This window comes from Botrytis porri (genome assembly GCF_014898465.1).
Source record: "Botrytis porri strain MUCL 3234 chromosome Unknown BPOR_011, whole genome shotgun sequence".
Taxonomy (NCBI): domain Eukaryota; kingdom Fungi; phylum Ascomycota; class Leotiomycetes; order Helotiales; family Sclerotiniaceae; genus Botrytis; species Botrytis porri.
In genome coordinates, this window is record NW_024066085.1 from 430,707 (window position 1) to 454,369 (window position 23,663).

A 23,663-nucleotide genomic window follows, 5' to 3' on the forward strand; every position below is an offset into this window, starting at 1 on the left:
ATGGCACCTCCAGCTAAGAGACGGAAGCGCAATGTCATTGAATCCTCTCCCCATTCCTCTGATAGCGAGGACAATCAATCAATACAGGTGAACAAGTTCAAAAGTCGATTGAGCAGTTTGGCACATTCTCCTCCACCAAGATCGAGCTCTCCCGAGCCTGCCCCAAAGTCTATGTCGCAATCTAGTAACTCTACGAGATCTTCTTCCTTTTTGAAGCCTCCAACAAAAGCGACCATCCATCCTCCCAATGCTGCCCCGATTCACTTACCAAATCATCCCAAGAAGTCCACTACAAAGAGTCCCAGTACAAGCCCAGAGAAATCGAGAAGTAGAAGAAGAGCTGAGGAAAAGCGGCCGAATGCAGATATTCATACGTTGTTTGCAAAGCAATCACAGAGGCAGCAGGCACAAACGGAAGGCGAGACGATACCTAAACAAAGGATCAAAGTTCTCAATTCGAGAGATATTCAACAGGAGACTTATTTAACAGATGATTTAATATCAGATGATGACGATGTGGGAGAGAGTCGAGCACAAACAGTTAGCATTGTTGGGCAAGCTGCCAAACGAGGAATTGGAAGGAACGTATTCACAAATTCAGGTTCAAACACACCCAACGCTAGTCAAAGATTTGTAAAACCATCTCAGCCTTCTATAATAGAGCATGTGGCCGAGGAAGAGGATATACGACCTTGGGCTGAACGCTTTGGGCCCAATAATCTGGAAGAGCTTGGAGTGCACAAGAAGAAAGTACTGGATGTTCGAACCTGGCTTGATAATGTCATAGGAGGACAGATGAGACAACGGTTATTGATCTTGAAGGGTGCTGCTGGAACCGGAAAGACGACAACAGTACAGCTATTAGCGAAAGATATGGAGTGTGATGTTCTAGAATGGAGGAACCCTGTTGGATCAATCGCTTCCTCAGACGGCTTTCAGTCAATGGCTGCACAATTTGAGGAGTTCATGGGCCGGGGTGGAAAGTTTGGTCAACTAAATTTATTTTCCGACGACCATGGAGATATTCCAGCAAAAGCAGAAGTAAAACCGTTGGATCGAAGGAAGCAAATTATACTAGTCGAAGAATTTCCAAACACTTTTACACGTTCTTCGGGTGCCTTGCAATCATTTCGATCTGCGATACTTCAATACCTTGCCTCTAATACTCCTCCTCTCTCAATGCCATACAATCCTAAAGCTAAAAGTGATCCTATCACTCCTGTGGTAATGATTGTATCAGAAACATTGCTTACAACAACCTCAGCGTCAGCAGACAGCTTTACTGCTCATCGTCTTCTTGGGCCAGAGATTCTTCAGCACCCGGGAGTAGGAGTGATAGAATTCAATGCCATTGCCCCAACCATATTAGCAAAAGCTCTTGAGACAGTCGTACGAAAAGAGTCGAGGAAATCAGGCAGGAAAAAGACACCAGGACCCCAGGTGTTGAAAAGGCTTGGTGATGTGGGCGACATTAGAAGTGCAATTGGCTCTCTGGAGTTTATGTTTCTGAGAGGGGATATTGATGACTGGGGAGGCAAAGTTGTTTTTGGCAAGGGAAAGAAAACAAGCAAAGATACATCTTTGACAAAAATGGAAGAGGAATCGTTGGAACTGATCACTCGCCGCGAAGCTAGCTTGGGAATCTTTCATGCCGTCGGGAAAGTTGTTTATAACAAGCGCGAAGGAAAGGTATCAGACGATGTGGAATCTTTGCCGCACTTCATATCTCATCACTCTCGCCCCAAGAAATCTGAAGTAGGCATAAACGAGCTTATTGATGAGACTGGCACCGACACACCAACCTTCATCGCTGCTCTTCATGAAAATTACATTCTTTCATGCGAAGCACCACCTTCTTCCTTTGAATTCACGTCCCTCGATCACGTCAATGGTTGCATTGATGCTCTCTCTGATAGTGACCTTCTCTGTCCCTCCTGGGACGGTTCCCTCCAATCCTCCGGCTTCGGTGGCGGCATAACAGGAACCGGAGGAGACATTCTCCGCCAAGACGAAATATCCTTTCAAATTGCCGTCCGCGGTATCCTTTTCTCACTCCCTCATCCCGTATCCCGCAAAGCACCTGCCGCAGCCGGATTCAGAACTGGTAAAACAGGCGACGCACACAAAATGTTCTATCCAACCAGTCTTAAACTCTGGCGCATGAAAGAGGAAATGGAAAGTACTTTGGATCTCTGGATCACACGTTTAATGAAAGGAGAAATCGATCGTACGAATACGCATTCGTCGAGCATCACATCTGGCGCCACAGCATTCGCTCGTCCTAAAGCCGGCACAGTCGAAAGCTGGAAAATCAAAAACGCCGCTCCATTGCCCTCACAATTGAAATCCAAATCCACCAAATCCAACTCCAACCCTTTAAAAGAAGAAGACACCCTACCCCTCCTCACCCTCGGCGTCTCCGCCCGCACAGAAATGCTCCTCGAGCGCCTCCCCTACTTGATCCAAATCTCCAAATCCCAATCCCAACCCTCCCCCCACCAACCCCGCAACCCCTTCTCCTCTCCATCTTCCTCCTCCACTTCCAATACCACAAACTTCCAAACCAACCCCCTCCTCGCCTCCCTCTCTAAAATCACAACCTTCACCGGCATTGGTCCCGCGCAAACCTCCGACGATCCCACCTCCCTTTCCGATGACGAATCGCCCAACTTGAATCCCAATACTGAAAATTGGGCCACCGATAAACCAAATGATAATGGTATGGGCACGCCGAAGAAGAAGAAGCGACCCGGGAATATGGGGGTCGTGATCAGGAAGGGAATCGGTAGTCAGAGAGCAATGCCTGTGCAGCAGTTGGAGCAGAAATTTGTTTTGAGCGATGATGACATTGAAGATGACTGATTGATTGATGATTGGGATTGGACTTGGAATGGGGCCTACAAGATTTGACAAGTATGAGGTTTTTGGGTGGTGTCCTTCAGGTTTTGATGGATGAAGGACATGTATTTTTATGATCTGGGATGAGTTTGTTTGGCGTTTACTTCTCTGTACCATACCTCCAAAATCATAATTAAGATTGAGTTTCACGGTCTTTTGTTCTCTTACGCGTTGTCAATTTACAAAATATCATGCGACTTATCTCTTTACATAGCGTTTGCAGTGAGCATGTATGACTGACTACCTGACCTCTATTTACCAAAGGCTTTATATTTACTAATGAGTGACTATTTAAAAAAAGCTCTAGGTGTTTCTTTAGTTGTTTAAGTACAAGCAGAAGGAGCACAATGAAGTATATGAGTATGGCGATTGATCAAACCTCTCCACCACATTAATTTCTACCACACCGTAACATTTTTATCTGACAAAAAAAAAGAAGGGAAAGACAGTGTATCCGATCTGAGAACAAACACTAAAGCGGAGTAAACCTCCACACAATGGATGATTCAAAAGTCGATAAAAAGAGAAGATTTTGGCGATAAGAGCCCCGAAAATATAACACCTCTCGCATATCATAATGCAAAAGTAGTAATTATGATCTGTCCAAAGTACTGAAGATAATCCTCAGCTTAGGATGACTCGTTATGGTAGAATAGCTTTTCGAAGATAATGTTGATTAAACAGAATGAACATGTCGTAATTCGACGAAGGGAAATCCCAATTTACAGCGAGACTGTGAACAATACAAGCTTGACTTCGTATTTTCTGAATAATGTAGAACCAATTTAAGGTGTTCATAGATATGAGAGACTGAAAGCCGGAAAACAAGAAGCCCCGGAGGATATGTTGTACTGTTATCTTGGTTGCATAAAATCATGTCTTTATGAAGATCGTATGAAGACCCGGAACACAAAAAGCAAATAATGAGTTATAATTAGCTTAGCGGTAGGCACCACCGTATCGAACATTGGTTGGTGGCATACGTGGTGGTGGAGCGCTGCTGATTGTAGGGCCAGAGCCTGGGCCTGGACGAGTTTGAAGGGCAGGGTTGGTGCAGAGCATACCAACTCGGGAACCAAATTTGGAACCACGAAGGGAGACCATATGCTTCCGAATATGAGAAGCAACAATTTCTCGATGTTGTGGGTTGGAGTGCTGCAAAATGTACTGGATCAAGTAATTGCCGTATTGATCACTGGCGATATCGATCAAAGGGATGCGGGGACGATCGAGGCGACCTTCACAAACACGATCAAGGTAACGACCAAGAAAGTCGACACCACCAATCTTGAGGCACTTTTCAACAACCTTAGAAGCAAATTGATCCATGCTGTACTCAGAAGCGTAGCGAATAACATGGTCAATAGCCCGACTACGATCAGCTGGTGCTCCATGCTCGCAGATATGTTGAATGCACCAATTACCGAACTGTCCATGGGCAACAATGTCGATGCTAGCAAGGACTTCTTCAATACAAGGACGCTATAATACAATCAGACCGAATTCAATACAGGAGAGTGTACAGACATACCTTGTCTTCTTCCAGACAGTTCTCGAAGATGTTCTGAACAACCAAACTACCAGTCTCACCAAGAGCAACTTCATGCCACATACCACGAAGAGCTTCATTAACGTACTTCATGATCTGAGGGGGAGACTCGGTCCAGCGAAGTTCAAACAACTTCTGCCAGACATGGCAAGCGTATCTATGAATGACAGTTTCTGGAATTCTACGAAGCAGTTCATGGACCATAATAGCCTTGTAATCTTCTGGAACAGAATCAAAGGCCTTTTGTACAACATGGCAACCGAAAGCATCCATAGAGAGATTGAGAGTATTGCCACGTATAGCCTCTGCAATCTTGATGACTTGCTCTGGAGTACCGTGCTCAAAGCATCGTTGAACCAAGAAGTTGCCAAAACGATTGACCATTAGAGGATAAGCTTGGGCAACAATAGCCTCGACAATATCATATTTCTGCTCTGTTGTGCCCACCTTGAGCTTCTGTTGCAAGAAGATCGAAGCTTGCTGATCATTATTGCAGACAATCTTATCAACAATATACTTCCAGTTACAGTTGACGGTTCTGTCCAGGAGTCGACGATAATTTAACGGCTCAGTGGTTGGTAAATAAGTTTGGTGGCCTTCATTAGCAACCGACTGAAGATAAGTTAGTGAATGCTGCCGAATCAAGTGATTGGTTTTTACCTCAGTCTTCCATGTTCCACTGGCTGAAGTGAACTCTGGTGCATGTGGTGAGAGAGGTGTGCCAATTGGCTGAGGTTGGTAGCCTGAGTACATTCCACTTCCCATGTTCATACCCATGTTCATCTGATTACCCAGTGGAGTTGGAATTCCCCCCATTGATCCGTAAGAACTTGAAGCTGTTGTGAAGCCTTCAAAGGAGCTTGAGCTGCTCGAGTAAGGGATGGAACCTAGATTACGATTGCTATTGAATCTGTTGCCATTGTTACGACGGACTCCACCACCGGGCATTGCCATATCATGCTCATATCTCTCGCCACGAAACGCATTTGGAGGTGGTCCGCCAAATGCCATGTTTGGCTCAACGAATGGTTGATTGCAGCCACCACGACCCATCCATTGTCCAGAAGTATGTGGATCAGAAGGTTGAAAGGAAGGCATTGGTGGAGCATTTGGGAAATTTGGTTTGTTATTGCCCCAAATAGCCCGAGTACGGTTGTAGCCACTTGCGGAAAGAGCATCGCTATGGTCAGAATGTGCGTCTTCTTGGTTGGCCCAGGAGCTTTCACGAGTGACGTGAGGACGGAAATGATTTGGAGGAATGCCGGCAGAGGGGTCTGAAACATTTCCAAGAGGAAAGTCTACTTCAGAAACACTACCAATAGCTTGGTCAATAGTGTGCTTTGTAATGCGGTTTTGTGCAAGCTCTTGGTCCATGCGTGCAATTCTTCCTTTTGCAGCCTCCAACTCAATCTTGAGACGTAGAACCTCTTCAGCACTAGGCTGGCTATCGCCATCACCACGACTCTGAGGACGAGTAGTCGGAGCAGTTGTTGCTGTTCCAGAGTCAAAACTTTCCGTAGCAGGTGTAATTGGGACAGAAGTAGGAGCAGAGCAGTAGTCGAGGGTTCGTGAATTGTTCGAACTATAGTCATCTGAGTTCCTCAAAGCTTCATGTTGGCGATTGAGAACTGCTTGTTGCTCCGAAAGCTTGGCCAATAATTTATCGACTGGATTTGGCGAGTTGTCGAAAGTAGGGCATTGGAACGAAGGAGCTGTGGCAGTAGGGGTAGTGAAAGTCTCGTGGCTTAATTTCATCTTCTGTATCCGTTAGTATGCATTGAATTATTGAGTGGATGAGATTGTTACCTTAGGAGCAGCTTGGTTGCCCAACTTGTTCGTAGAAAGAGCTGTAGCGGCCTTTTTGAGAGTATTAGCATTGTCCTGGATAATACTGGTCAGTAAGATATGCGAGAGGTTTAAATAATGAGATTGCATCGACGGTGTTTGGTTGGAAATCAAGCATTGAGGACTCTGCTAGTGAGCTCACTCGAGAAGAAATGGCAATGTGAGGAATGGTGAAATTTAGTGGAGAGGGGTGCCAGAGGTACAGAAACGGCAATGAATAAGGAAGACGACGACGAGATTTGAAGAAGAGGCAAACTCACCATTCTTGAGGTTAGTTTATCAACAGCATCGTCACCGAATCCAGGGTTCTCATGGCTGCTACGATCAATTGTACGACGGAGGGTTGGCGATCCATTGGAAGCAACTGAGGAAGCCATGTTGCTTGTGAGATATCTTAGTGAGTGGCTTTGAAAGGAAAGTAAAAATCCAATGCAGATTGTGCGGACTGAATAGATCGAAATTGACTGTTGAATGGCTCACTCGTAGATGAGTTGAAAGTAGATGAAGAGAAATGAAGATTTAAAGATCAAGAAAACAAATATAAGAGTCGTAGCTCTGAGGAGATGTAGATAGAGAAGTAACGTCTATCCTTTGCAGTTGCTCTATCCTCTATATCAAATGGCATGCAAAAATTGAAAGTATAATTCACTATATTTGGAATTGAGGTTTGAAGAAAGAATGAAGGTCCGGTCGTTGGGGGGGAAAAAAAAAGAGGTCGAAAGTGATTTTGTGCGGGTGTTCGGCAAGCTTTATATTCACTCAAAGAATCTTACGCTCTGTCGTCTCGCATATTTCAACTCTCAAGTCTTTGTATGATTGGATTGGCAGATTCTTTATATAAATCAGGTAAATATGAGACGCAAGTAGAGTAAGAGCCTTTATCAAAGAGAAAAGTAAATCAAGTGCTGCAAGGGAGAAAATCCGGAAAGCTCGAGGAATACAAAGTTCCAGCAAGGTCGCTCTTGCCTCTTCTTCTGAGTGTCAACACCACTCAAATTCCCACAGGAATGAATTCTCTGAAAGAATCTCAACTACTCCAAAGCTTACAATTGGTGAATGTAAATTACCTTTCAGGCCGGAGTATCAAACCAAGATTCATTTTGAGCATACTGTCTTTCCATGATGGTCATATGGAGGGATAGCAACATGGATAGAATTGTAGAAAGCACGACAGGTCATTGTGTCCTCTGATCGTGTTTAGAAATGCTAGTAGAGATGAATAGTACTTAACACATATGACCTTCTTTAATTTCTGTATACTTCCATGTTACATTAGAAAGAAACCATCCATGGCTCCAACTTTCACCATGGCCTTGAAATTCTAAGCCATAAGCTGCCAGGAAGGGTTTTGAGATCGAAATCGGCGTGATTTCAATACTTCGTAACCATAGAAGGAGCTAGTTCGTTCCAAGGCTGCCGTCACTTGCAGTATTGTGGCTTCTAGCTGAGATCTCAATGCTTTCAGGAGCGATGTATGCAGATTCATAATAATCTTTCTCATTTGACTGAGCCTCTGCAATTTGCGTTCAGGGGCCTGGAAATGGAACGAGAAACCCTCCACCAAGCACCGCCCGAAGAGCTGATCCCAAACGCCAGTAATGCTACAGTTGTAAATTGCTGTACAAGTTATGTTTTGGATATAAATCTCATCCTCATCTACCTCTTCTTTCCCTTGAACTTCTTGGAATCTGAGTAAATCTGTTAGTAATTGCTGTTATGTCCGCAGCGTACCACATACCTTCTGCAGTCCTCTTCTTTTTTGGTGCTCCCTTTCCTCTCGCTTTCAGACTACATTAATGTTAGCATGAGTTCCCAAACACTGATATAGATGATGCACATACATCGTAATATGTTCAAATCTATCTTCCTCAGCATCATCATAGGTCTCGACATCATATTCGTCATAAGCTTTCTGCATATCCTTAATTGTAGCCATCTTTCGTGGGTAGTATGCAGCCAATGCAGGTCCCTTTAACCTTTGTCGAAGAATCTTGTTTCCTGTTCGAAGTCTATCAGGATTGAATGTGGTTGAGAAGATCCGGCATTGGACCTGTACAACTGAGATTAGCCCTATGTTCCAGGTCTTGAAATTATACAGGAAAATACCTTCATCAATTCCAGCACTCTCGACTTCGCGACCGACATGTTCAGTGATATAGGCTTGGATTTGCTGTTCAAGTCTGGTTATTCATCAATTCTACAGATTTTAGCGGTGCTGTGAGGGATTTCGGGCCTTAGTTGATCCAGGCATCACGTGCCTTTGAAGTTCTGGTCTGGCTCGCAAGTTTTCGAACATTATATTATGTAGATTGTTAACCAGTTTTTCAGTTTTCGGTTTTCAATTAAACAAATCTGAACCCCTTTTTCTTCTTCATTGATTGATTGAATCTTCTTCAATAATTTTCTCTTTATTTCATTAATGTTTATTGTAAACAATCACTTGTACTCCAAGCATTGTAATAGTGTATGCATCCGACTCAAAAGCAAATTTGGGAAAACTAGTCAAGCTAGAAATGCCATCTAAACGTCCATTTCCTTTCGAGAATGGCAGCGGTAAGGAGCACAAGAAAAGAAATGTAAGTCAGATTTCCCGAGCACATACATAAAGCTAATTCAAATTCCAGATAGATTCTTCGTCGCCCGGGAAAATCTCCAAATTATTGTGTGCACTAGAAGAGCTTCTTGGCGAAGATGGTGTGGGAGAAGTTGAGGCTTTAATGGGCGGTGCAGCCTTTTCAGGAGCAACCGAACTTTGTAATACACTACGAGACCAAGTGCAGTCAGACTTGATCAATGCCAGCTCTAGTGGTTCTGGGGACTTTAAGGTTGAAAGTTCATCTCAAGAACCCGTCGTTGGAAACCCGGGAAAAATATTAACAACTCTGCAAATTACACCATGGACTTTGTCTTCCATTCCATCAAAACTTCCACCCCTTCCAGAAGTTTATGATCCTACTCTTGAGCTGGCTTCGTTCACTCACCATGGCCGTACCAATGGTAGCGTTACTGATTTGAGCTATGAACGCCTAGAATGGGTGGGAGATGCATATATCTACACTATCTCTACCCTTCTCATATCACAGACATTCCCTGCTTTATTGCCTGGAAAATGCTCCCAACTTCGTGAAAGACTCGTCAAGAATGTTACTTTGGCTGATTTCGCACGAAAATATGGGTTCGAAAAGCGCGCGAAATTGCCAGAAGATACTCTCCATCCCATGAAGGAACCGGAAAAAGTCAAAGCAATGGGAGATATTTTTGAGGCATATGTCGCAGCCATTGTGCTCTCAGATCCGGAAAATGGGGTTTCACGTGCATCAGAATGGCTGAAAAGTCTCTGGGCCATGGTGTTGTCGAAAGAAATCCAACAAGAAGAGCGGAATGAGGATAAATTGGATAGCCCCCTATGGAGATTGAGAGGCAATGTTGACCATGTCCAGACAAAAACTAGAAGCGTTCTTAATCCCAAAGAGAAATTACAAAAGGCGCTCAGTTCGAAAGTCAGTAAATTGACGTATAAGGATATTGGAACAGCCAAGAAGGATAAGCACACTAAACTCGCAGTGTTTACAGTAGGCGTTTTCCTTGACGGATGGGGTGAAGTTGACAAGCAGATTGGGTTTGGAAGTGCAAATGGCAAGAAAGAGGCTGGCTTCAAAGCCGCAGAGATGGCGTTGAATAACAAGAAGATGATGGCCAAGTACTTGGAAAAGAAGAAGATCTACGATGCACAACAGGAAAGAGAAAGAATTGCGCTTCAAAAGCAAGAAGAGAATTGATCATGATCAAAAGCTAAAAAAGGAAAATTATGACCTTACATACGGATGGTCAGTAAGGGCTCTCATCTTGAGGGATAACCAGGTATTGATAGACGATTAAGGATTGCGTGGATTGCAGCGGTTAACATGAATTCAGGTTCATTGCAGTGCATTTGTTTAAACGTTACTTGTTGGCAGGGAATAGATACCCAAAAATTAAGTTTCCAGATAGGACATGAAATAATTAACATATCCGCATCTTCATGAGCTACTTTTGTGAAGGCGTTCTTGAGGTGTTCGAATGCATCCATCATACATACTTTCAGCGACCTTGGATCCATTCTCAGGCAATCAACTAATGTGTGTTATCATTTTACTGGTTGTTCCCCTTGCGCAGAAAACATCATTGTGGATCATTGACTTGAAAACCCTCAAGAATCCTTACAAACACTTGTCAATTGACACTTCTACATATTTCATGTTCCCGCCTCTCAGGAACCGCAATATATTCTGTTCTTCAATATTGTCACTCCAAAGCAACCTTCCACAGCATAGAAAAAGTCCCCGAGTCAGGGGTGTGAGTAACGATCTTAAGGTGAGATTACTAGCGCGGTCCTTTCCGGCACCGCTGATCCTTGTAACTACTCCATTTCTTCGAGCCTCGGTTGGTCATTGCAGGTACAAACGCGAAAAGATGCCGCATGATTATCATTTAATATTTGCGTTTCCTTTCATTTCAGATCTCCCACTTTGCTATCTATAATAACATTCCTTTATTCTTTTGAAATCGTTGCTCCAAGTTTGTGAAGAGTGCATTTGCTGTCGAGAATCAAGTTCATAGATCTATAACATTGGGCTGGGACATTGTATGCTGAATAGATGAGAGAGGAGGGAACGCTCTGGAGATAAGATGGCGGATTCTGTGGGTAAGTAATGCGCTGTCGGTTCCTGATGACGATGCATATCTACCCTATCCTACCAAATCTGCCCTGAACTGCTGCAAAGGTTCCGATTGTACAAGTCTGACTCTTCCCAAAATGCCAGACCGAGTATTCGTCCACGCGCTCAACACAGTAAAAAAGATACCCAAGACTGGAGCATCGCGGCCGCCTCCTGCAGATCGATTACGTCTCTATGGATTATACAAACAGGCTATGGAAGGGGATGTGGATGGTGTCATGATGCGGCCGAGCTCTAGAGGCGAGGGGGAAGATGGTGAGGCGGGATTAAAGGGAGAAGAATTAAAGAGGGAAAGGGATAAATGGGATGCGTGGGATGCGCAGAGAGGGGTTAGTAGAACGGAAGCAAAGAGGAGGTATATTGAAGCGTTGATTGATACTATGCATAAGTATGCTAGTACTACTGCGTAAGTCATGGATCTCCTGCCGTTGAAGCGCAATCTGTGAGGGTTGAGGACAAGCTAATTTCAGATGTGGCAATGCAGAGATGCGAGAGAATTAGTTGCGGAATTAGAGTTTGTCTGGGATCAAATCAAAAATAATACTCCATCATCCACGGGATCTTCGCCTGGCCATCGCGTGCCATCGTATACCACTCAACCGAGACAATTTCTAGAACCAGTGTCAGGGACCGACGGCGCGATGAGAGTATTGAGTCCAATGAGCCAAGACGATGAGGCCGAAAGGGAATCTGACAGAAGATTGGGACGCAATGGTGAAAACGAAGAGGAATATACCGATGGCAAAAACAACAAGACGAAATGGAGGAAGAGTGTGGAACAAGCGCTAGTGAAAATGACAGCTGAGATAGCAGCATTGAGAGAGCAGATTGCTACAGGCCGAGAATACCAGGGCAAGAAGTCAAGGTCGCCAAGAAAATGGCTGGCTTGGTTTATTTGGATTGCCATCAAACACTTTTTAGTGGATATGGCGCTATTAGGTCTCATTCTGCTATGGATGAGACGGAAGAAGGACAGGAGAGTAGAGGATCTTGTAAGAGAAGGACTGAGGATTGGGAGGGAATATGTGAGGAAAGTCTTACCCTCTCGGTGATAAGAGACCGATCTTTGAAACTTACAACTTATAATTACGACCAAGAACGAATATAATTGCCGGATGTTCTCACTTCATATTAGACAACACAATATTCAGAAATCGGTCAAAGACACCTTACTAAAGACAGAATTATATTATACCCATCAAACAATATCCAATACACACATCACCACCATCTATCAAGTCGCTCTTCGCACAGAGAGAGGCATCTACGAAGGCATGCCCTCCATCTGCGCAGCATCAGGGATCTCGGAAAGCCACTTCACCCTCTCCTTAACATACAATTCCCCCTTGGGAACATTCTCATTCGGCCAATTGACATCATCTAAAACACCAGCTTTGAGAATTACTTGGTTGGGGAAAGAATCGCCAGTGCGGTAGAGAGTGGTGCCACAATCACCGCAAAAGTGGGAGGTGATCTGATTGCCAGAGTCGGCTTTTTTGCTGATGGTTTTGGGATTTCCTAGAGGTGTTAATCGATGGAATTGTGGGATGGGACATTGGTTGCGAAAGGGAAAGAGGAGAAAACGGGGGAACGGATGGGAAATGGGAAAACGCTGGAAGGCGTGGGAATCACGAACCAGATTCGAGCTTGAATTGTCCTTCCGGTAATACGACGTTGTTACTATAAGTAGCGCCGGTAATTTTTCGACAATCGGTACAGTGGCATAGGAGATGGGCTCCTGGCTCGCCGGTGTAGCTTATGCGGATCTATGAGATTGGCGTGGTTAGCATATACGGAACAAGACGGAGGTGGGCGGTTGTAATATATATATTGTAACCTTATAATGACATGAAACAGATAGGGATTGGGGGGAAGGGGTAAAATACCGCATCACAGAAACAGCCTCCTGAAGGCATTTTCCGATTAATGGTATATTGAAGTTGAGAGAGGTTAGACGTAGTATTGAGTAATCAAAAAGATGATTATAGATATGAATTGCTGGCTGTCTGTCTAAGAACTATATATATACCTCCTCCTTCCCCTACCAAATCATCTACCTGCCTTGTTCCACTCATCCTGAGCTTAGCAGCACACCATCAAGACATTGGGGGGGCGGTAGAGGTCAAAACTCGAGCTAAGGGGTGCGGAGCAGATGAAGCTAGGCGTTAACATTCCTTTCTCCCGAGACGGGAGAGCTTCTGTGGAGACTGGCGGTGCATATTTGGAATGAGATTTGGAGGAATGTGAGACGGCAGTTTGCGGCTAGGGAGATGGAATGGATGATATAATATTGGATGAAAGGAGGAGGGGATAGAATGGGAGGATAGATCACTGATATCAACAGAATAGCACCATAAAAAGTGAATTTCGATTTGTGAAATCATTGGTAAGATAAGATAAGATAAAACTACCAGCAATACAGAGTGAAGAGTGAATCAAAATTACTTTCATATTCAATTGATAGTCAATCAATCAAAATCAGTATTCGCTGATCGAACAAAGCGTGTCGGCAATCGTTGACCCCTCCCATTCACCTCCCCACAACTAACAATTTATCATTCCTAGGTAACTGTAACAACCTTATTAGTTAACCTGACAAAGTAACTTTACATCACCACAAAATTCTAGTCCTGACCACAGCGTTCGGCGTTATCCCAGAATCATTACGTGCAGTCTAAAGTAATCAATCAAAGCACAGAGATCAATGGTCAAGGATATCTGTGTCATCAGTCCAGGCTTTCTATTGGAACAGTTCCAAGCTCGCGTTTCACGATGGGTCAAGCATCTGAATTAGAGACGCGTCCACGAGATGTGAGTTGGAATCTCACGTTCACACGTGATATTGATTACATCCCCCTACTCTTTCTACTCCTCCTCTTCTTCGAGCTTCGATTCTCGGTGTCATGTTTGCTTTGAGAGAGTGAAGACTGACATATTATAAGACGCCTCTGGATACCGCAATCAATGCTTCAATCTTTGTCGCTTTCAATGGATTTCCAACTGGCCCTCCTGCGCCCACCGATCGTGATACTAAGATCAAGAATTTCAAGCGGCATAATCGTCTTGTTCGTGCGAATATTGTCAAAGCGTTCGTGGTGGAGAAAGAGAAGCTGTTGGAGAGGTTCAAGGATGATATCGCGAGGCAAAAAGATGCTATTGAAAGAGGGAGAGCTAATAGAGTCGTAATTTCGATCAAGGAGGATGCGAGGGAGAGGAAGAATAGCAAAGAACTTGAAGATCTCTCTTGGTTGAGAGGTCCGAAATGGTTGTTGGAGTTGCAAGCACAGGATAGGGATCGGGGAGTCAATGGTGTTTCCCAAGAGGAAGTGCAGTACAGGGATAAGAGATTGAGGAAGGAAATGGAGGGGCATAAGAGTGAAGAGTATGAGTGGAATCTTAAGGATTTCCGTGGTCCTGCGCCGGGGGTTGAGACAGAGGAAGAGATAGATGGTAGCAGGGATAGCGAGGGAGATATTGTGATGGGAGGATTGGATTCATCGAATGTGTCGCCCACGGAACTCAGTACTCCGTCTAGCACGACGGCAATCTTTGAGCTCGAACAAAAGCTTGATAGAGACCTACAGCGATTGCTGGAAGAGGGAATCAAGAAGATAAGGGAGTATGATGTTCATGCGGATAATTCCGTAAAACAATTTAAAGATAAATTGGCGCAGGACATTATCAATGGCCTTGGATTGGACACAACGGAGGGTGAACAATTGAAGAGCACAGGGTCGAAGATCAATCTACCAACTCCGTCCGTGCCTCATGTGGGTATACTGAAAAAGAGGTCTATTTCAATGCAAGCCCCCACGGATTCACCAGCTAGTGTTCCGAAGAAATCGGTATCGATCCAGACTCCATTGGAGGGCGGAGCTGATTGTGGTAGTACTTCGAAGAAGTCAGTATCAATGGAACCTACCAAAGAGAATGGTGGTAGTCCTTCAAAGAAACCTATATCAATTCAAATACCACGCAAACCTCAAAATGGAGTTTCGGGAAGACCACTTGTACAAAGTCTAATGGACATTACTGGTAGCGCTTCAAAGAAAGTCCGTCTTGATGATCCCTTCTGGACCGACCTTTCGAGTTCAAGTTCAACTCCTCTGTCCATGGATACTCCAACCAGTGCACGGAGCCAGGGTCCTTTCCCATTGAATACCCGTACGGGTCCAGCAAAGTCCAGGCGTCCCTCAAATTCTTCCAGTGGGCCTCCTACTCCCAATGCACCAAATGTTCGGACGGGTCCGGCAGATCTTAAACATTCCAGGTGTCCATCAAGCTCCTCGAGTCGACCGCAGAGTCCCAATATCCCGACCTCCCTCGCCGGCTCTGCGAATGCCAATGCATCTACACCCCATCTTTCTCATTCTAGAACTGCGCCAAAGGATTTTTCTTCTCCTCGTCGGCCAACTAATGCCAATCTGCGAGGCGGTTCAGCTTCGCCGCCCACAATTTCCACACCATCGATAGATTCTAAAAGCACTGACTCTTACGCCGGCAAGAAATTCATATCATCATTCACCTCGCTTCCCAAGCCTGGTAATCGATCTAATCTGAACATTCTTATTGGGGATGAGATTGAAGTTACTGAACATGAATCAAGGGACGAATATATTGCATTTAACAAGACTTCGAGAAAGACGGGTCTTATCGATATCAAACATTTCATGCAGGACATCGAGCCCATTGGACTGCTTGGTGTAACCTTCATATCTTCAAGCCGATATGCTCCAAAATCTTACAACACCTTTTATGATTTAGAGATTGATTATGGTGATAAAGTCAAGATCACGTCGCAGCACTCCCATGAGGCATATGCAGGCTTCAATATGAGAACAAAACGGGCGGGAATGTTAAATACGAAATATTATTTGAAGGATATTGAAGACACCGAGCTTATCAACAAAATCGCCATGCGATCTGGCCCCCGTTACACTGATTCTCCTATTTCACATATCGGTAAAACCTTCATAGCAACAGATACCCAGAGCCCCAAACATGCTAGAGATGTGACTACGCTAAATATTAGAATTGGCGATAAAATTGAAATTACCAATTATAACTCTGGAAACACTTTTGCAGGTTTCAACAAGACGTCAAAAGAAAAAGGGCAATTCAACATGGAAACTTTCTTGGGGGATGTCAAGAAATCTAGTCTTGAACTCATTGGCGAGCCATCCACATCCAAGAACAAACCCCAAACCAGCAAGAATGTACACGTTGGCAAGACTTTCATTGCATCACACGACTATTATCCACGTAGTGATGCACCTGATGATCTGTCCATAAGATATGGAGATGCCATCGAACTTGTCAGGCATGACTTTGGTGACATGTTTGAAGGGTATAATAACAGCACAGATAGGATGGGGTTAGTCAATATTTCATACTTTATGAGAGACATCAATTCCGTTGATACAATTAGAGAACCTGTCTCAGCAACTGGGTCTCGACTTTCTGAAAATTACTCATATGATATTGGTATTCCACAGACCGACGGTAAAGACGACTCCGAGTATTATCCCAAAATTAGTCCCAATGCACATGTTGGCAAAACCTTCATCGCATCACACTCCTGGCTTCCCAATAACGGGATTGATCTAGCAATAGGTTTTGGCGATGAGATTGAAATTATCAACGACATTTTTGAGGGAAACTATGAGGGTTACAATCTCAGAACTAAGAGGTATGGCCAATTTCAAGCCAAGTTCTTTCAGAAGGATATCGATGCTATGGACTATGTTGGAAAGATTTTCACAGCCACGAGCAGCCTACATGATCCGGATTTTGATGCCCTACAGATTAACTTTGGTGATGCCATTGAGATCACGAACATCATAGGTCGAGATCTGTACACAGGAAATAATCTAAGCACCAGGCAAATGGGAGGAAAGTTCTATATTGATCAATTCCGAGAAGATGTCAAGCGTGGTCATTATACCGGTATTGATGACAACCGAGGAAACGACGAACATCGCCATTTCGCTGATGAGATCTCGGATGGCCATTCCGCTCATGAACCTCAAGATAATGGTTCACCTCACCATTATATCGACAAAGTCTTCACAGCAACAAGCAGTCAGAGTCCTCGCAAACCTTCAGACACCATCACGCTATCGATATCCATAGGTGACCTGATTGCAATCAACAAGTTCGTCTCCGGTTCCACTTTTAGCTGCTCCAATATTACGAGTGGCAAAACCGGACATGTAAAATTGGATAATTACTGGAAGGATATCGAGACTACGGAGAGATTCAGAGATGGCATGGTTACCGAATCGTCTGCTAGTAGAATATCTACGCCTAGTCATTTGGAGCATGGTGTACACCATCAGCAATGGCTGCAAGAACAAGAACGATCGGAAAGGACGAAATTTAACATCAAAGGGGCGTCGTGGAACCCATCGATTGTCAGGGGATCTTTCTAACGAAGTGGATTGTACGATATGCTGAATAAAGGGGAGAGAAGCGAGATTGGGATGAAAAGTATTAAGCATGCATTTGACCAGGAGATGTACATATTTGGGTCACGAATGGAGTTTAGAACTTCGATTCATGCTCGAGATGGGGTATTCGAATTGGGATTGGGGCGGGAAAAGTTTTTGACCGGAGGTTGAGGAGAAAGTGGGAAGATTTTACATTGTGTTTCATTGCATTGCGTTGCATTGCGTTGCATTGCATTGCTTATGTGGGGGGATTTGGTAATATGTCTTGAGAGGAGAGAGTCTATGATTAGATATTTAGATACTTGGATATCGATTTCGAATTTTGCTCGCTTCTTTTCCGGTTGGTTCATGGTCTGATTGATTGATTGATTGGTTGGTTGGTTGATTGTTCATCTCTGAACTTTTATTAGTTTTCTGACGAAGGAATGTGGATGGTGAACGGGTATGAATTCCAGAAGTTGGTAGACTGGCTGGCTGGCTGATTGGTCATCCTGAACGCCTTCGCTTAGAAAAACATGCAAGCCAGCCTAACCATAAAACTACCTGGTATACTCAAGCCGACCCTTCCCCCGCACTTCCCCCCTCCCCACCCCTCTGTTCCCTCACCTTTCTCAATCTCTCCTCCGCGGCCTTCGCCAAAATCTCCCTCCTACTCAATCCCTGACCCAAATCCCCCCTTGTACTCTCCGCGCCCCCCTCCCCTCCCACTCCCAATACAAATTCTCCCCCCCTCCACCCCCCATGATCATCCACCTCCTCTCTACTATAATACTCCTCCTCCCCCACCACATGACCCCCACTCCTCCAATCATTCCCCTCGACCTCCTTCTCAATCTCCTTACACAGATTCCAAAAATTCCGATCATGCGGTCCCCACACGTTATGCGCCAACTCATGACACAGCGTCCTGCGAATCGTTTTGTAATCGCGATATCCATCATACGCATCTGTTCGCAGCCGTAATTCGATGACTTCCCCCTGATTCCTATTGAGCCCCAAGGTGCGCGATGTACCTTCATGATTAGAGACGGTATGTTCGATGGGATTCATTTCCGTCAGGAGAGGGACGGTAAATTTGTGTTTGCGCATGGCGGCTTTGATCCCCGCGTCGTCTTTGAGGCGTTGGAGAAACGCCAGAGATTTAGAGGGGTTGGGGAGGTAGGGAAGAGGTCGTAGGGTTTGGAATGTGTATTGGGCTTCTTCTTGTTCGCGCTTCCAGTCGCAAGTTTTGTATGCGGAGACTCTGGGCGCGGGTCGAGTAAAGGGACCGTTGACGATGCGGGAGGCGGCGAGTGCGCCGGCGGCGACGGAAGATGCTTCTGCGATGGTGCTTCCCATGAGAGTTATTTTTTTGTCAGAGAGGGATGTGATGGGTAGGGAAGGGTCTTTAAAGGGTAGTTTTAAAAGACCGAGTTTGGAGACCATGAGTTTTTGATTTCGAGGGGGGATGGAGAGGCTGGCTGAGATGGAATCGGACAGGTCGGTGATGGTTGCTGTGGGGGGTAGAGAGAAGATGTGAGGTTTGCCATGGTGAGTGATGGTTATGGAAACTAGATGTTGGGGGTTAGTAGACTTGTCGTCGTCGCTGTTGGAATCCATGATATCTGCGGGATTTGGACTTTATAGTTTTGTAATTCACAGCACGGTGCGAATGAATCAAACGATTGCAATAGCTATACCAGTACTTGTAGAAAGAGTGTATTATATTATATTGCAAGCTAGATAAAGTAGATACTTTAGAACTATCTAGGCCAAAAACCGCTTGGTAATCATCTCATCCTATTCTCAGCAAACGTCTTGCCACAAACCAAGCTAAGGATTACATAATCCATCACCATTCTTTGCCAAGCTTCCCGATCCGCCGCCGCCAATAACCTTACTTGATCATCCCTGGTCTTAATGTACCTCTTTACAAGGCTAAATCGAGACTCAGAGTTAGCACTTAGCTAAGCTTCAAGTTGCGTGTCCTCAATCCCGTCCATCAACTACATCGACAACTGCGCCATTGAATTTGTTATATCAATTGATTTATTGATTTCAATTGTTTTGCTTACTTCTTGACTCGGTTCTCAATACCTTTTCTTTGACCCTTTGCGTCTTTGAAATAAAGTATCGGCGATTGCGCATGTGTAGGGAAACTCCCTTGACTTGCTCATCATGAATCTTTTTCGAATCCTGGGTATGTTTATCCTCCCAATTATCATCGCATATGGATTCAAGAGCTAATTAATTGCGCGCTACTAGGGGATTTCTCCCATCTCCTATCAATCCTGATTCTCCTCCACAAAATGCACCAAACAAACGTACGTCCCCTCCCTACCTCATCCTCCTCCCCCCCCCAAAACAACCAACTAACCCTCTCCCCCAGTCCTGCGCCGGCATATCCTTCAAATCTCAAGCCCTCTACCTCCTCGTCTACGTAACCCGATACCTCGATCTCTTCTGGACCTTCACCGATTCCCTCTACAACACCACTTTCAAGCTCCTCTTCCTCTGCTCCTCCGGCTACACCATCTACCTGATGACCACCTCCTTCAAACCCACCCACGATCCCAATCTCGACACCTTCCGCGTGCAATATCTTCTTGGGGGTTCCCTCGCCCTCGCGTTCATCTACCCCTATGCCTACACCCCCTCTGAAATCCTCTGGGCCTTCAGCATCTGGCTTGAATCCGTCGCGATCCTGCCACAACTCTTCCTCCTCCAACGAACCGGAGAAGCCGAGACGATCACGGCGAATTATCTCTTCGCGTTGGGAAGTTACAGAGCGTTATATATACCGAATTGGTTGTGGAGATATTTCCAAGAGAGTCACTGGGATGGAATTGCCGTGTTTGCGGGTGTGATCCAGACGGTTCTTTATTCGGATTTCTTTTGGATTTACTACACAAAGGTTATGAAGGGAAAGAGATTTACTTTGCCCGTATAACTTCCTTGGAGTGTTTAATGCAATCCCAGCTTTATTTTACTAAAGCAGAGATCGATACCAAGGAAATGAATTAGGAAAGATGCGCAGACGAGTCAGTTCGCGAAGGAGAGGGAGACTCACGAAAGAAAAATGAAAAGCGGTACGACAAATGGCTCGATGTTGAAGTAGAGCCACAGACAAAATAAGATATGATGAGCATGGTTTGGCGTTGAATGGAGACGGGTCTAGATTCTGCTCGAAGCACAGCAGGGTATGGAAATGAGGCTCATTTTTTCTCCAGCAATTTTGTACAGTATTTGTAAAATGCATAGAGTATGTTCTCTGACCCATTGAAAGTGCAAACTAAGCTCTAAAGTGACTGAAAAGGTAAACATATTTGTCTACTTCATGTCAATTCATAAGCTTCACATTATTATGCATTCTATCCACCCCCAAAACCCCCGTAACTGACATCATCATTTTCTTAAATTGTCATTCTTTCATTCGACTGCCTACAACCCATATATACACAAACACCATCGTTTGACGCACGCAAGAAACCCAAATACAAAAACCCATCCAGATCAAGATCAAGGACCATAAGCGACTCTTCCACGAGGATTTTCGCTCGAGTAGCCTGGCGCCAGGAAATTAGTTTCTGGGTTTCCTGTCTCCTTTGCTGCTGAACATCTGGCCATTGTTGGGGAACTGTAATTTATGTTAGTTCTAGGTCTTTCGAGATCGAGGGGTAAAAGGTAAAGGGATAGCATCGGAGAAAAAAGATGTGAATAAACTAACCTTCTTGAAATAACATCTGTGAAGTAAAAGTTATCGATAACCTTCTTCAAAGGCGCACCAGTTGCCTTGCTACCCTTGTTCTGATCTACCAATTGAACCTTGCTCAATTGTCTCAAAGCAACTGGTTCAACAACATCATAGCTAGCTAATGAAGGACTGATCTCCACCATACGATCACGCAGAGCAGCGACATCATCATATGGTAGTGGAGCACCCAAGAACTCACTGACTGCTCGGATAATCTTCCAATCAGTTCTTGCGGCACCAGGTAATGAAGTAGCGGCACGGGTCATTTGTACACGTCCTTCGGTGTTAACGTAAGTTCCGGCCTTCTCAGTGTAAGCGGCACCTGGAAGAACGACATCGGCGATTTGAGCTCCACGATCACCGTGATGACCTTGGTAGACAACAAAGGCGTTCTTGGGGATATCGGCAGCATTAAATTCATCAGCGCCGAGTAACCAAACGAATTTAGGCTTTGTCTCAGCAACAGCTTGGGAAGGTGTGGTGAAACCAACTTCGAAAGCACCAGCTCTTGAGGCAGCACGTTGAAGAACATTGTATCCATTCCACTCCTCTGTCAAGAAGTTGGAGGCATGTTTCTCAACAAAGGTACCGACCATCTCGTACATGGCCTTGGCATCAGCGTGGTCAGTGACACCTGAACCAACGATAATCATTGGTCTCTTGGCCTCTGCCAGCTTCTTACCGAAAGGTCCAGCGAGGGTCTCCTTCAAGGCGGCAGCATCAGTACCGAGGTGTTCGAATTCGAAAGTTGATTCCCACGCTTCACCGACGACACCGATCTCAAGGTCAGAACGTAACCATTGTTTGCGGATACGAGCATTAAGGCCAGCAGCTTCATGTCTGGTGTTGCTTCCAACAATCAAGATAGCATCGGCTTCCTCTACACCCCAGATCTTAGAGTTGAACAAGTAATTCGAACGAACGTCGATTCCATGTGGCATAGGGGCGTTTCCGGATGGTTGATCAAGAGCCAAGTTCTCAGAGCCAAGCTTGTTGGCAAGATCCTTCATAGCAACCATGGACTCAGTCTCAATCAATTCTCCAGCAATAACCTTGAATTCGTTACCCTTTGGAGCAAAATCTTTGTATGCTGCACCAATTTCAACCAAAGCTTGCTCCCAACTGACTGGAAGGAATTTTCCATCCTTCTTGATTAGCGGGGTAGTAAGTCTTTGAGTTTTCAATCCATCACAGGCAAATCGTGTCTTATCGTTGATCCATTCCTCGTTGACATCGTCGTTTAATCTAGGGAGAATTCGCATAACCTCGAGACCTCTCGAGTCGACTCGAATGTTTGATCCTAAACCGTCCAATACATCAATAGATTCGGAGTGTTTCAATTCCCAAGGTCTAGCTCTGAAAGCGTATGGTTTTGATGTAAGAGCTCCAACAGGGCACAAATCTATAATATTTCCAGACATCTCGGAATCCAGGTTCTTTTCAAGGTATGTTCCAATTTGTAAATCGTTTCCACGTCCAGTTGATCCGAGTTCCGGTGCACCAGCAATATCGTTTGCGAATCGAATACATCTTGTACATTGAATACATCTGTTCATCGAGGTCTTGATGAGGGGTCCAATATTTTTATCCTCAGAGGCACGCTTGCCACCAACTTCATGGAATCGCCCACGATCAGCTCCATATCTCATAGATTGATCTTGCAAATCACACTCTCCTCCCTGGTCGCAAATAGGACAATCTAGCGGGTGGTTGGCCAATAAAAATTCCATAACTCCTTCTCGGGCTTTGTGTGTGAGGGGCGAACTAGTCTTGACGACCATGCCGGGCTGTACCGGCCATGCGCATGATGCAACTGGCTTTGGTGCTTTCTCGACTTCAACTAGACACATACGACAATTTCCAGCAATCATAAGTTTTCTATAAAAAGATGTTCGGATCAGTGGGGTTCGTCTATAATATGCGTACTCGTGTCGACTTACTCGTGATAGCAATATCTATGAAAGTGTTAGCGGGAAACTTCACCACATAGAATCTCTTTTGGGAGCTTGCCTTGGAATTGTGACTCCTGCCTTCTCACATGCTTGAATTAAAGCAGAACCAGCTGTGGCGTGTCAACAACTTTTCCCTATCCCAATTGTAACCATTCCCAGCATACCTTCTATAGAAACTTGTTTGCCATCTAGTATAGAAATTAGCCAAATCTCCTGTGAAATCCTTCGCAGATCCAATGCTGCTTACCAACAGTAAGAGTAACCTCTGCCTGTCTTCTATTTGTAGTCGCGAATGTTCTTGCAACATATAAACTTTGTCTACTGCTTCGTAGAGCGGATCTCGATAACGTTGACCTCAGCATGGTGTGTGTATGTAGAATCTGGGTATGACAAAGAAGAAAGAAATAAACTCAGCAGTACAAAAGAGGTGGCGAGGGGAAACCCTTCAATTGATTAATTATCTACTTCTTTACCCCAAATTCACTTGAAGCTCTCGTCGTTCGGATGTAACTTGTTAGC

General features: G+C 44.7%; 10 protein-coding genes across 10 annotated transcripts; 5 read left to right on the forward strand and 5 right to left on the reverse strand.

Annotated features, from left to right (window-relative positions):
* Nucleotides 1–2,862, forward strand: EAF01_008153 (uncharacterized protein; the record flags this gene model as incomplete). The annotated part of the gene is made up of 1 exon (XM_038916409.1): nt 1–2,862. The coding sequence occupies one exon, from the start codon at nt 1–3 to the stop codon at nt 2,860–2,862; it is 2,862 nt and encodes a 953-aa protein (XP_038767771.1).
* Nucleotides 2,863–3,837: 975 nt separating this feature from the next.
* On the reverse strand, nt 3,838–6,669 carry EAF01_008154 (uncharacterized protein; the record flags this gene model as incomplete). Its single annotated transcript, XM_038916410.1, has 5 exons — nt 3,838–4,380; nt 4,430–5,059; nt 5,108–6,205; nt 6,254–6,328; nt 6,553–6,669. 5 exons carry the CDS (start codon nt 6,667–6,669, stop codon nt 3,838–3,840), a joined length of 2,463 nt encoding a protein of 820 aa, XP_038767772.1.
* Nucleotides 6,670–7,948: 1,279 nt separating this feature from the next.
* On the reverse strand, nt 7,949–8,437 carry EAF01_008155 (uncharacterized protein; the record flags this gene model as incomplete). The annotated part of the gene is made up of 4 exons (XM_038916411.1): nt 7,949–7,980; nt 8,031–8,080; nt 8,134–8,342; nt 8,399–8,437. The coding sequence occupies 4 exons, from the start codon at nt 8,435–8,437 to the stop codon at nt 7,949–7,951; spliced, it is 330 nt and encodes a 109-aa protein (XP_038767773.1).
* A 368-nt stretch (nt 8,438–8,805) lies between these two features.
* EAF01_008156 (uncharacterized protein) lies at nt 8,806–10,071 on the forward strand (the record flags this gene model as incomplete). Its single annotated transcript, XM_038916412.1, has 2 exons — nt 8,806–8,868; nt 8,917–10,071. 2 exons carry the CDS (start codon nt 8,806–8,808, stop codon nt 10,069–10,071), a joined length of 1,218 nt encoding a protein of 405 aa, XP_038767774.1.
* A 1,016-nt stretch (nt 10,072–11,087) lies between these two features.
* On the forward strand, nt 11,088–12,062 carry EAF01_008157 (uncharacterized protein; the record flags this gene model as incomplete). The annotated part of the gene is made up of 2 exons (XM_038916413.1): nt 11,088–11,416; nt 11,495–12,062. 2 exons carry the CDS (start codon nt 11,088–11,090, stop codon nt 12,060–12,062), a joined length of 897 nt encoding a protein of 298 aa, XP_038767775.1.
* A 212-nt stretch (nt 12,063–12,274) lies between these two features.
* Nucleotides 12,275–12,926, reverse strand: EAF01_008158 (uncharacterized protein; the record flags this gene model as incomplete). The annotated part of the gene is made up of 3 exons (XM_038916414.1): nt 12,275–12,528; nt 12,647–12,776; nt 12,897–12,926. The coding sequence occupies 3 exons, from the start codon at nt 12,924–12,926 to the stop codon at nt 12,275–12,277; spliced, it is 414 nt and encodes a 137-aa protein (XP_038767776.1).
* Nucleotides 12,927–13,782: 856 nt separating this feature from the next.
* On the forward strand, nt 13,783–17,441 carry EAF01_008159 (uncharacterized protein; the record flags this gene model as incomplete). The annotated part of the gene is made up of 2 exons (XM_038916415.1): nt 13,783–13,821; nt 13,953–17,441. 2 exons carry the CDS (start codon nt 13,783–13,785, stop codon nt 17,439–17,441), a joined length of 3,528 nt encoding a protein of 1,175 aa, XP_038767777.1.
* A 570-nt stretch (nt 17,442–18,011) lies between these two features.
* Nucleotides 18,012–19,058, reverse strand: EAF01_008160 (uncharacterized protein; the record flags this gene model as incomplete). Its single annotated transcript, XM_038916416.1, has 1 exon — nt 18,012–19,058. The coding sequence occupies one exon, from the start codon at nt 19,056–19,058 to the stop codon at nt 18,012–18,014; it is 1,047 nt and encodes a 348-aa protein (XP_038767778.1).
* Nucleotides 19,059–19,616: 558 nt separating this feature from the next.
* On the forward strand, nt 19,617–20,388 carry EAF01_008161 (uncharacterized protein; the record flags this gene model as incomplete). Its single annotated transcript, XM_038916417.1, has 3 exons — nt 19,617–19,638; nt 19,704–19,762; nt 19,828–20,388. The coding sequence occupies 3 exons, from the start codon at nt 19,617–19,619 to the stop codon at nt 20,386–20,388; spliced, it is 642 nt and encodes a 213-aa protein (XP_038767779.1).
* A 569-nt stretch (nt 20,389–20,957) lies between these two features.
* Nucleotides 20,958–23,506, reverse strand: EAF01_008162 (uncharacterized protein; the record flags this gene model as incomplete). Its single annotated transcript, XM_038916418.1, has 4 exons — nt 20,958–21,075; nt 21,166–23,070; nt 23,179–23,254; nt 23,392–23,506. The coding sequence occupies 4 exons, from the start codon at nt 23,504–23,506 to the stop codon at nt 20,958–20,960; spliced, it is 2,214 nt and encodes a 737-aa protein (XP_038767780.1).
* Between the last annotated feature and the right edge of the window lie 157 nt (nt 23,507–23,663).